Here is a 13,597-nt window from a genome sequence, read left to right on the forward strand (position 1 = left end):
GGACTCATGGTTTCCAATGGCTACTCTACCATTCACTTACAATGTTAATTTGAGCAAGTAACTTAACCTTTCCATGCCTCATTTTCCCCCTCTGTAAAATGGGTGTGATAGTACTTGTCTACCTCATAGGAGTGTTGGAAGGACTAATTACTGTTGGCAAAGTGCTCTGACGCTCTCAGACGAAATGTGCTGTATTAATGTAAAGTTGTATCAAATTGGAACATTTCACCTCTGTATCATGAGTGGTGCTGCCTAGTTTGGTGCTTTCAAACAAATGAAGGGGAAAAAATGCATCCTCCCCCCCCCCCCCAAACTATGATTCCCTTAGCTACCTTTGTGGTGTTTGCCCAAAGCTGCCATACCTGCTGGGTGAAAACACATTTTAGATCAGGTGTTTGCCAGTGGAAAGTTTAGTGGCATGTGTTGCAAACAGCTTGCAGTGCCCATGAGTCACCTGGTACACGTGTTCACTGCTACCTGAATTCCCAGCATGTCAGTCACCGCACTATTTTCTGACAGTATCTTAAAACATGACATGTAATATCCAAATATAAACTATCATACTACACTATGGCCCAAATTCAGGGAGTGATGTAAATAATGGTGTATGTTACACTCTGGTAAGTCGATGTGAGTTGGGTTGAAGAAGGAAAATTGACCAACGGGGAAGCAGCAAGCAGAACTAACTCCTTATGAGATTTCCACATGGAAATCCATGTGATTAGCAGAGGATGATACTGAAGAGAACAGCTCGTGCCCACTCCTCACCCCCGCTCCCTCCCACAAAACCCCATGGAGCCAGCTCCCATTTTGCTCCAGTGGAAGAGCTTCTGAGGGTTCTCGTGGATGGGACAAAGATGTTGCTCAGATGAGTTTCTTACTTTCCCCCCAAATGTACTAGGCTTTCTCTGAGGAGGAGGAGTGCAACTATCAGAGCAAGGGCATTCCTACAGGGATGAGCGGGGAATAGCCAATGGGATGGGAGGCAGACATAGCAATTGCAGTTGACTGGGCATCTCCTGGCTGAGGAGCCATGGAGCAGGAGCAGAAGCTGGCTGGGGGATTGGGCGTGGGGGGAGTACAGTGACCAGGGGAACCTTTCTGGGGAGGGAGAAATGGAAGGATGACAGCAGAGAGGGGAGTCTCAGCAGTGAACTAAGGGCATTCGTTAGCTGGAGGAACTGTTAGCTTCAAGGTTGGCAGCTGTCAGAGTTGACAGTGCACTGATTGTGCCAGCATCTTGCATCCACCCAGGCACACCATGGCTTGATTGAGCATTCTCTCGTAAAGGCAATGCAGGTTCTTATCCATGTAAAATTCTGGGTTAAGTTACACTGATGGCTGCCTCCCCCAAAATACAAAGTGCTGTTCAGTGGAACAGTGCACAGGGAACAATCAATGTAACTTTTCTATTGGTCTCAATAAGGACTCAGATTATTAGCTCTTTAGGACACAGACTGTATCATCCTGTTTGTGTGGACAGAGCCTAGCACATTGTGGCTGTTAGTAGAATGCAAATAATAAATACAGTAACACTTAGATCTGCATTCGGATCAGCCCCTCCTCAAAGCTTAGGGGTGCTTGGATCTGAGTTTTGGTCTATGCCTTTCTCTAGCAACAGAGATTCTGCGTAAAGAGAAAATATTCATTGCCAGAGTTTGGTCTATGCCTTCCTCCCTCCCAACTTTGTTCAGAGTCACCCGGGAGCACCCCTAAAAATTTCTGACACACTGTCAGTCACTAAGGAGCCATCTCTGCTGCTGCTGCTGCCACCAGCGTCTTGCCTGCTGAGTCCATGCTATGTTCAGCCCCCACTTTCCAGTCCGGCCTGCCTAGGTACAGAGTCATTCCTCATCCCTGAGAGAGGACATGGGTTATTGGAAGTGATACTAGGCCCAGCTGGTCCCTAGGCGAGACCCCTGGTGGAGGAACTGGCCCCATATCAGCAGCAAGGAGGAGCAATGCTGCCGCTACACTGCCCATCAGTTTTGGCCCCCCAGGCCCTCCATTGTGAGTTCTTCAAGAGACAAATAATTGAACTAATTCATACCAGATGGAGATCAGGCCCATAGTTTTATACTGAAACTACATGAGATTTGCAGTTTCATCTGGTTTCAAAGTGACATTCAGCGTTTTAAACTGAGTTTCACTTTGAATTGTTTGAAGTTCTAATCTCAAAGCGAAAGTTCTGGGTGGGAAAAGAGGTGATACCAATCTCTATGGTTTGAAACCAAAGAAAATAGTTACACGAGCCCCATTACCTCAGACCTCCTGAGTGTGAACAACTCTAGATAAAAGAGTATATCAATTCTAATCCCTTATTTTATCTCACTCAAAACATCATCTCAATTTCCACTTTCCGCTGATATTTCTGAGGCTTCGTCTCTGATTTTTTTTTTTTTAAGAAAGATTCAACCAAAGAGCCAATTTTGAGTGAAACAAGTTGAGGGGGGAGGGAGTGGGAAATACATGCCCCATTAAAAAAAATAATAGGAAGGTTTTCTTGTGCTTGAATAACTCAAAAACTTCACACCCACCAATGACTATTTGATCGGGTGAGGACAAAAGGCATAGACATGTTTTAAGAAAATTTGAATAAAAAATAAAATAATAATAAAGTGACTGAAAATGGCATATTGGCTATGCACAGCAATTCTCCCTCATTACTGTTTTTCAACTTCACTCATTTTATCTTCAAAAACAGTAATTAAACTTGTTTCCATCTGACAGCTGTTTGTTGGCCTATGTGAAATCATCTGCCGTTCTCGATCTTATTGGGAGTGGACTGGTGTCCCATCTTGACTGGCATTAAATGGCCTCTCTTACTCTCCTTTCCTGTATCACTCAACCTCTTCTTCCTCCACCCTTTCCCACACCTTTCTTCTGCCAGTTTCTCCCCTTCACACTTTTTCTGCGTTTCTTTGCCCGATGTTAGAGCACTGCCTATGCTGATTGTGATATGCTGCGTAGAGTTGGTTAGATTAAACACCGTTTTATCAAAAAATGCTGGTTTGTCAAAACTGAAATTCCTTGTGAAAGCGAGTCAGGTTTGACAAACTTTCCCCACATCACAGAGCTTGTCAATTTCACTCAGCAGCTGTCTGTCCCAGAGAGCAAATCTCAGTTTGGTGTTTCTGAAATAATTTTTTTTTTTTTTTTACATTTTTGGTTTGCAAGAAATTTTGAAATACTTGGTTTCATTGTGATTTGGAACAAAACTAAATTTAAAAATACCAATATTTTCCATAAACTGGAAATCCTGAGTTTCAGCCGGCTCTAGTGCTGGGTCCATTCTACTGCCTTTGATCAATACACTTCTGTATTTGCCACAGAGCATGGTGTAGATCACTGATCCAAAGATGCAGAGCAACTCTGACAATGTGGCAGCACCATGGGAATCTAGGCTGCAGTCACATACAGGCTATCCTGCAAAACCTTGGTGGCTGAGAAGCAGGGATTAGAGAGGTGCTACTTGAAATAACTTTTTTTCAATCAGCTATCCCATTTATTTTATTTGTTTCAGTCCCAAGTTTCATTTTGTTGTGACAAGTAGAAATGGTGTAAATTCAAGTGAAGGAGGTCAATGCAAGTATCACTGGAGGTGTTCAAAAACTGGATAAGTGTAAGACCCTAGTCACAATGGAGTAATGAACAGAGCTGAGCAAATAATTATTTTGTTCAGGGACCTGGAAGCACCAGGGTTCCTAGCCCTGGGGCAGTCCAGTTGGCCGGTCTGCCCCAGAGCTGCAGACCCTGGAAGCACTTGAGTCCTTGTCCCTGGGGCTTTCCATATGGCGGGTCTGCCCTGGAGCAGGGATCCTACCAGTCCTGAGAGACCTGGCTCCAGCAGGACTCCTCAGGCCTGGCAGGCTGCCTGCCATGGAGCGGCGAGTCTAGTAGACCTGAGAGATCCAGCTATAGCCAGGACTCTGGGGGTTGGCAGGCTTTCTGCTGTGGTCCTGGTCCAGAACACCAGCAAATTTCCAATGGAAACCAGAATGTCTTTGAAACAAGTTTTGATGAATCTGCAATACATATGGCAAAACTTTTGGGTCCAGCAAACCGATCTAGTAATGAATAGTCCTTGTGAAATGCATGGCCCGCAGATGGTATGAATTGTGGATCCTACCAATAAGGAAAATGTTTCAAAGATACACATTGCATTTTCCATGGAATGTTTAATGCGAAAAGAGACTATTAAGTAGAAGTAGGGAAGTGATCTTACCTCTGTACACAGCATTGGTAAGACTACTAATAGAATACTGTGTCCAGTTCTGGTGTCCACACTTCAAGAAGGATGTAGAAATAGAGAGAGTTCAAAGAGGGGCCCACAAAAATGTTTTCCAGCCTCTGGATCAAGCCTTGTAATGTGAGGGTTACGGAAGTCAGTTCATTCAGCTCGCTGGAGAGAAGATTGAGAGGTGATTTGATCACATGTGGAAAAGATATCTGATAGTGGGGCATGGGTTCAACCTTGCTGACAAAAACATAACAAGATCCAATGGCTGGAAGGTGAAGTTAGAACATTTCAACCTTGAAATAAGACATAATTTTGTCAGCCAGCTGTGGGGGGTGATTAAACATTGGAACAGCTTGCCAGGGAGGTGATGGAGTCTATAAAATGAGATTAGATATATTTCTAAGAGATATGGTTAAATCCAGCTTCTTGGAGAAATTTTATGGTCTGTGTGTTTGGGGTGAGGGGAGCCAAAATTGGGCTGGATGGTTGTGGTATTCCCTTCTGGCGTTGGAGCCTGTGTATCCCCTTCCTTCCTAGGCCTGGGGAGAATGGGCTCAACTTCATTGCCTTCAGCATACTCATCACACCTGCAGCTTTGCATTAAGATAATGATTATAATCAAATCTCATGCTTCAGGACTTCAGCCAGTTGTCGGTCAGGCTCAGGAAGGAACTCCCCCACCCCCCACCCCACAGTACATAATTGGCCAGATGTGTATGTTCCCCCCCTCACACACACACCTTACTCTGAAGTGTCAGAGACTGGCCACAGCAGGAGATGGGACATCTGTGGACTGGTGCTGTAAGGTGGTACACAGAATCCTCTTTCTAGATGTCTGGTTGGTGAGTCTTGTTCACGTGCTGAGGGTTATATTAATCACCAGATTTGGGATTGGGAAGGAACCTTCCTCAGGTCAGATTGGCTGGGATGTTGGGGATTTTTCACCTTCCTCTGCAGCCTGCTGGGATCATCTGGGCATATCACACTTAATTCCTGGCCATTGCACAGGCATAGAATCATAGAAGTGTAGGACTGGAAGGGACCTCGAGAGGTCATCTAGTCCAGTCCCATGCACGCAAGGCAGGACTAAATATTATCTAGACCATCCTTGACAGGTGATTATCTAACCTGCTCTTAAAAAACACCAATAATGGAGATTCCTCTCTAGGCAATTTATTCCAGTGCTTAACCACCCTGACAGTTAGGAAGTTTTTCCTAATGTCCAACCTAAATCTCCCATGCTGTAATTTAAGTCCATTGTTTCTTGTCCTATCTTCAGAGGTTAATGAGAATAATTTTTCTCCCTTCTCCTTGTAATAACCTTTTATGTACTTGAAAACTGTTATGTTTCCCCTTAATCTTCTCTTCTGTAGACTAAAAAAATGTTTTTTAATCTTTCCTCATTGGTCATGTTATCTAGACCTTTAATTATTTGTGTTGCTCTTCTCTGGACATTCTTCAATTTGTCCACCTTTCCTGAAATGGGGGGCACAGAACAGGACACTATACTCCAGTTGAGGCCATATTAGCACGGAGTAGAGTGGAAGAATTACTTCTCATGTCTTGCTTACAACACTCCTGCTAATAAATCCAAGAATGATGTTTGCTTTTTTTGCAACAGTGTTACACCGTTCACTCATATTTAGCTTGTGATCCATTATGACCTCCAGATCCCTTTCCACAGTACTCCTTCCTAAGCAGTCATTTCCCATTTTGTATGTGTTGCAATTGATTATTCCTTCCTAAGTGGAGTAATTGCATTTGTCCTTATTGAATGTCATCCTATTTACTTCAGACCATTCCTCCAGTTTGTCCAGATCATTTTGAATTTTTATCTTATCCTCCAAAGCACTTGCAACCCCTCCCAGCTAAGTATCAGCTGCAAACTTTATAAGTGTACTCTCTATGCCATTATCTAAATAATTGACAAAGATATTGAAAAGAACTGGACCCAGAACTGATTCCTGCAGGACCCCACTCGATATGCCCTTTCAGCTTGACTGTGAACTGCTGATAACTACTCTCTGGGAACGGTTTCCAACCCGTTATGTACCCACCTTATAGTAGTTCCATGTAGGTTGTATTTCCCTAATTTGTTTATGAGAAGGTCATGCGAGACAGTATCAAAGGTCTTACTAAAGTCAAGGTATATCACATCTACCGCTTCCCCCATATCCACAAGGCTTGTTTCCCTATCAGGTTGGTTTGATACAGGTTGTTCTTGACAAATCCATGCTGATTGTTACTTATCACCTTATTTTCTTCTAGGTGTTTGCAAATTGATTGCTTGATTATTTGCTCCATTATCTTTCTGGGTACTGAAGTTAAGATGACTGGTCTTTAATTCCCCGGGTTGTACTTAGTCTCCTTTTTATAGATTGGCACTATACTTACCCTTTTCCAGTCCTCTGGAATCTCTCCCGTCTTCCATTACTTTTCAAAGATAATCGCTAATGACTCAGAAATCTCCTCAGTCAGTTCCTTGAGTATTCTAGGATGTATTTCATCGGGCCCTGGTAATCTGAAGACATCTAACTTGTCTAAGTAATTTTTAACTTGTTCTTTCCCTATTTTAGCCTCCGATCCTACCTCATTTTCACTGGTGTTCACTATGTTAGATGTCCAATCACTACTAACCTTCCACATTTTCTGTTGTTGTTTTTCCCCCCCTCACTGAGTAACAGGCCTACCCTGTCCTTGGTCTTCTCTTGCTTCTAATGTATTTCTAGAATGTTTTCTTGTTACCCTTTATGTCTCTAGCGAGTTTAATCTCCTTTTGTGACTTGGCCTTTCTAATTTTATGCCTATGTGCTTGTGTTTGTTTGTTTATATTCAACCTTTGTAATTTGACCTAGTTTCCACATCGTGCATTGGTGGCAGCTTGACAGGCGCATAACTGTTGATAGTGGGAGGTGGCACAATTTAAAGTTTCTGGTGTGAGCCCTGGCAGCTGAGGCAACGCGTGGGGGAGCATGCCACACGGCCTCGTGGCCTGCAACACGGCCTCACAGTCACTCACTGCGCCTTCTTCAGTGCAATACAGAGCAGCTTCCTAGCACCTCCCAGGTCAGAGCCAGCTCCTGGCCTCCCAGCCAGCCCCACCTTTGGCCACAGGCTCCTGGTCCCGTCCGGCCTTTGGGTGCAGGATCCCAGCCCCCTCCCCGCCCAGGCTCTATTCCTGGCTCTGTGATGGACTCGATAAGCTGGACAAGGCAGTTGGGCCCAGTTCTCAGGGCTGCAGGTGCAGCCCCTGCGCACACACATGGCCACACAGCTGCATGAGGTTAAATGCAAGGCCTTCTCCCCTCTATAATGGGGAAATCCCACCTCACTCCCAGTGGTGCACTGCGGCTGGAGCAGAGCAAGCTGATCGCTGCTCTAGGGAGACATGCCCTGTGAGCCAGCCTCAGAGACCATCCATGCTGCACTCAGGCCTCCTAGATTTCTGCCAGGCAGAGGTGACACATACTGTTGATGTGAGGAGGGCACAATTTAAAGGCTCTAGTTTGAACCCTAGAAGAAATCTGGAGGGGCACATGACCCCGTGTGCTCCCCCATACATCTCCTCTGCACCTTGGTCTCTCCTGTTCTTTCACTGTGGCACACAGTTTAATTTCCTGAGGACTAAAATGCATTAGTCTAACTAAAGTCTTTGGGCTTGATATAGGAGTATCTGGGTGAAAATTCATGACCTGTGATATACAAGAGGTCAGACTAGATGATCTAACGGTCCCTTCTGTCCTTAACCTCTGTGGAACTATGAAAAGGTAAATGTTGTCGTGCTTATGCCCCCAAAACCCTGTGAACTTGCCAATTGCAACAGCACTTCACTGACTCTGCTGACATTTGGCAGGCTCCAGAGACAGGTGCTGTAATTTAGGGCTGATGCCAATGTTACTCCAACTGATGATGTTGACTGGGCACACGACAGCTGCTTCCTCTTGAATGCAAGTGTATTGTGAAGTTGAAGTGCTCCAGTTTTCAGTTCTGTATGCAATGTCATGCCGCTGGCCTAGCTGGCTTTGTTTATCTGTTATTAATCAATGTGCATTAAATAAATACATTTCACGTAGGGCGAGGTTGTGAGGTCATGAGGCTTTGTGGGAGGGAATAAGGAGCCTCTCTCCTGGCGTGGCTCATGAAAGCAAGGTCCATGCAGAATACCAGCGCCTGCACGGAGGCTGCTACTGAGGTGCTCCACGAAGGGGACTGGAAGAGACAGAGGATAGGTGGAGCCATGGTTATTCTGCCACTATGATCCTGCCAGCAGAGCTGACCTACTGCACAGTGGGGGATATACTGCACCCTTTGAAAGGGGATAGCAAATTACTTTCTCACCAGCTGAACTGGGAAGTGCCTCATGGTGCTCTTTCTGCGCCCAGTCAGTTTTTCTCTGCCCTAAATGCAGAACTGAGGCTAATACCACAATGTAGCCCTAAGTAGACTAGGCTGTCTATACAGGGCCAGCCTTATGGGTGGCAACATGGGTGACCACCAAGGGCACTGTGGTCGGGGAGGCGCCCTGGTCAAAAGGCTGCACAAGGGCTGTGCCTACCTGGGAGGCAGGGGGAGAGGATAAAGGGGGCTGGGGGCAGGAGCCAGGCGCTCATACGCATCCCCTCTCCCTCCTCCTGGCTGCATGACACCTGCAGCGCCGCTGCTGCTCTGCTGCTGAGTGGCTACCCACTGCTCGGGGACCAGTACTTAAATGGCACCAAAGAAAGTTCGCCCAAGGAGCCATTTTCCCTAAGGCCGGCCCTGTGTGTATAGGGTACAAAGTTGATTCTTGCTCTCCTTTCTTATGTTACATTGAGAGACTATGGGAAGGTTTATGGCTCATTATGTACTTTGCAGAGATGAGTCCCAGGGCAAAGCTCCAATCCAAACTTCCCCGAAGTTGCAGTTGGTAGTCTTCAGGTCTGAGGCTTTGCTTTGGCCCATTACTAAAATGGCAGTCTGCTGTAATTTTGTATCTGAATCTAACCTTTACCCCAGTTGGAGGGTGTTTGAATCCAGGGCTTTGGTTAATCCTCATTTCTAATATCTGTCTGCATGTTTTTGTCTTATTTTTACTTTATTTATGTGGTATGAAATGCAATAAAGCCCGCCCACCACAGAAGTGCAGGTAGCCAGAATATAACTAGCCAATTTGGAATCTGGCCATGCCATTCGGATTAACAACCTGCTTTTGAGAAAAGTGTCATGGGATCTTAATGACCATAGACCGTCAGGGCTTGGGTTTATTGTCTCAGCCAACCATGACTGTGCCTAATGCCATTACATTTTTAGTAGGTTTTTTTTCTTAATGAGGGTGTTTTACATCACAAGACTGTGATTCACTGTTAAAATGTTACTGCACCTTTTATATACAATGTGTAACAAAGGAAAACCAGGAATACAGATGGCAAGGTGGGCGCTATAGCTGCTTTTCCAAGTGAAATAATTTGACTATTTTTGATTGTTTAAGAAATCCCATGACTGAACTCAAAATTAACTATGACTTTGAAATGGGGGCCTTTTTTGCTAGAAAGAAATAGGGGAAGAAAAGTATGTTCCACTAAAAAATGCTCCATGCATAAGTGTGTGTTTGTGGGGGAGTGCATGCATGCCAAAATATAATGGAAAATGAGTAGATTTAATCAAATGCTATGGGGGGGGGGGGTGAGTGAGATGCCAGAGGGTTGTGCCTGGTGAAAGCAAGGGAAGAAGTCTCATGGCAGTTATAGCAGGTAGTTATAGGGGAGGAGAAGAGAGAGAGAAGGAGAGGGAAAGTGTGGATGTTTAGGCAGTCAGGAGTTGTATTCTGAGGTCCAAATATACAAACAATGGGACACTTGAATGCCACCCACATTTGAATGATGTTTGGCTACTACTACTTGTCCCCTCATGCTCAATCTCACCCAAAAGGTCAGGGTGAAGAATAATCCACCTAAAGAGAGTTTTCCATTTTTCTACCTTTGAGATGCAGAATGTTGCATCACTTCAAGAAATTACTCCTTGCTTTATGTTGTTTTTATTTTCAAAAGCCTATTATCAGCGCATTAGATTTTGAGGTAAACAATAGAAGGCACAATTATGTATCCACAAGTACGGTATGTTTTTATCAATTAAAAATATGCATTTCTCATAAATAAGATTTCCTGTGAATTTTGCCACCCATTTTAAAATCCTTCCCCCATAGCAAATGATAAAGGAACAAAATCTGCCCGATCTGTTATGTTTTAATGTTTTTCTTAGGTCTTTTCTACATGAAATAAAAAGTATGGGCCAAATCCTCTGCTGGTGAAAATTGGTGTACCGCTATGTAAATCAATGGATCTATGCTGATTTACACCAACTGAGTATCTGGTCCATTTAATACAGCAGCATTAGGAGAACACTTGGTGTTATATGCTTTTCACAAAGAGAAATAAGCCACTTTTCCCTAGAATATTTAAATCTTTCATTCTTTTATTAAGAAAACAATGAAAACTGTCCCTCTTGCTAACATAAACCCTTTGGATCAAATTGTCATCTTAGTAACACCAGGGTAAATGCAGATTAACTCTCAAATGACTTCTGTGGAGCTAATTTAGATTTACATCAGTGTAGCGGAGATGAGAACTTGACACTTTTTCTTTTCAAATTATGCTCCTATATTAAGGTATATTCTCGACTTACAACACTCAACTGAGAAACTTTCTAAGCAGAGAGAGACATTGCCTGGATAAGACACATGCAATAGATTAAATATCAGATTTCCCTATCCAGCTGTCCATTAATGCCTTTTACTATTATCTGTCTCTCTCTATAATTAGGACAGCTTCTGGTTTATCTGGGCTTTTTTCAAAACCAGATTTCCTTCACAGCAGTAGCTGTCATTCACAAGGGTTTGAACAGTATCTTTTAAAGTAATTTACATTTTGCATTATTTTGCAACAAATCGGAATAAAGTACATTCAAGTTGCTAGAAAAGCTCTTTATGTTTAATTATAAAATGCTTTACTTACCCTGGGTGAGACACTTTCATTTGGCAGCTGATTTTTGTCAGACAGGCCACTAGTCCATTTCCTTTCCCAATGACTGGTTTTATCTGTCTCTTGTCTATGACATAAGCCAGCCTGGATTAGAAAGCTTTCTGTCACCTGGTGCTTTTGTTTTGAAATGGCACCTCCTGGATTATGAAACAGTGCACTAGTATCCGTAACATTTGTTCCAGTTTGAACAGATTCTCCTGTGTGTCTTAATGGTTTGCTAAGTTCTTTGGGGTCTAATAGATTTAAAAGGTCTTTTCTCAGCCTCTCTGTCAAATTGACTACAGCATCCTTAGATTTTTCTTCTGCCAGTTTTCTCCTTATCCCATTTAATTGCTGTGAACTCTTATTTGACAGGTCTCTGCCCATACTATTTGCTACCATGGTCTCCGAGGCTTGATTTGTCAGAGAACTATCTAAGCCACAAGAGGAGGACTCCACTTCTGCAAGTACGACATCCATGTTCTGTGATTTGTCAATAGAGAAATCTTCCGCTGAGTGGTTATTTGTATTGTTTTCTTCAATTCTAGGATAATCATTTTCAATCGCCGTAGAAGCGACGGGCAATTTGCACTTCTCCTTGTCTTTCATTGTGGTAGTTTTATCTTGGTGGTGCCCAACAGTAAGAATCATCCCTGTTTGCAAGGTTGACTGACTGTATGTGGAGAGATCTCTCCTTACAGCTACTTCTTTGGATTTTGAGTGATGACCACAGAAGCCAATGGTGGTATCCATAGGCACAGTGTTATCTGACACTTGAAACCGGCAAGGCATTCCACTGAGGAAATAATCACACCCATCACAATCCTTACTCAGCTTTATATCCTCCTCCTCCTCACTTTCTAATAAAAATTTTAATTTCTTTTCCCATATTTCATTTGCAAGATCTGTCATCACATCAGAACATTCCAGATACTCAAGGTCATCATCAGAAAACTCATCAGCTGTGATTAGAGTTTTACCTGGATAAAGTTCAAAGTTAGTGTCACAGATCTGAGAAGCGTCCTCTACAAAGTTATGCTGATTTCCTGTGTGAATATTTGCTTGGTAATTGGACAGTGTATTCTCAGTCAGAAGTTTATTGAGGCTACTATGTTCAGAAGCCTGGGCATCTTCAGTGGTCTGACTAGAAACTAAGATTTCAGCAGTAAGGCAACAGTTGTCTATATGATTACTGATTAGACTTGTTGGTTTGGAATACACTTGAATGCTGTAGCATTTGGCTGCTTTTCCAGCAGCGTCACTAGCTAAAGTGTTTGAGTATACAAAATGATTTGCATTTTCTGATACATACATTGTGCAGCAATTATTTTCTTGGAGTTTAAATATGTTTTTATCATTCATATTGTCTTCCAAGCTAGGTATGTTTCTGTACTGATTATCCAATGAAGATGACATCTCTGTTTATATAGGCTGCTCTACTGACAAATCATTGACTTTTGTAGAGGCCAACTCAGGTGAAATTAAAGTGGATACTCATAGGAGCAATTCCTTTTCTCCGCTAAAGGTTTCTCAATCTGCCTAGCTTGATCTGAACCTTCCCACTGAATGCATTGGCTTCATTCTTTCTACTAGCTCCTTCATCATCGTTTTGGTTTGACAGTAATTTTTGGTAAATTTTGTGTCTGATATCACTTCAACAAAATCTGAAGAGTGGATCATTTGAAAGCAATTTCTAGCGACGATCTGACAAAGTGCAGCATTCTTGCTCTGTGAATAAAAAAATAGCTGGAGTTTAAAACTAAATTTTAAAAGGATACGCGTTTTATTTATTTCATAAATGCCACAAGTTTGCTCGTCTGTACTATTTTTTAAGTTTTGTCCTTTGAGTTGCAAGAATTTTCAAAGGAACAAATCAGGGTTTTAAAAAGACAGCAATTGCTAACTGCAACAACTAAAAACCACTACTTTATGCTTAGATGTTTAGTGAGAGCACATTAGGAGCAACCAAGGTGATTTGTGCTAGCAAAATAAACCAAGCCAAACAGCCACCACACACATTTCAGCCCCCCCTCAACGTATTCTTGTTTCCACACATATTTAGCTGCAACAAATGTGTGTTCCTGCATCTAATCTGGATATATCCATGTGTAAATGGGAATCTAAAAGTATATGTGTGAGTTTTGCATATGTACACATTTTTGCTATTTTGACAGTTATTCTGGGGCAATAATAATAATTTTTTGAAACTGCAATGTCTGAATAAAAGTTCCATAAACATGTTACTAGTAACACTTTGGAATAATCAATCTGAATGGATTTTAAATGATTCTTTTTTTTTTTTACCATTTTGATTTCTTGTTTGCCTGATGCAGCTGGAGCACTGAAATCAGACTGCTCAGTT

The 13,597-nt window shown here is 42.8% G+C and overlaps 1 protein-coding gene across 1 annotated transcript in view; it reads right to left on the reverse strand.

The window, feature by feature from the left end:
- The window catches only part of ALPK2 (alpha kinase 2), a 66,754-nt gene extending 54,103 nt beyond the window's left edge, over nucleotides 1-12,651 (reverse strand). The window contains exon 1 of the mRNA XM_026649033.1: nucleotides 11,230-12,651. Coding sequence (XP_026504818.1) covers nucleotides 11,230-12,651 — 1,422 coding nt within the window. The remainder of the gene's footprint in view (nucleotides 1-11,229) is intronic.
- Between the last annotated feature and the right edge of the window lie 946 nt (nucleotides 12,652-13,597).

Source organism: Terrapene carolina, unplaced genomic scaffold (assembly GCF_002925995.2).
Source record: "Terrapene carolina triunguis isolate 2854851 unplaced genomic scaffold, T_m_triunguis-2.0 Scaffold69, whole genome shotgun sequence".
In the NCBI taxonomy this organism is placed as follows: Eukaryota; Metazoa; Chordata; order Testudines; family Emydidae; genus Terrapene; species Terrapene triunguis.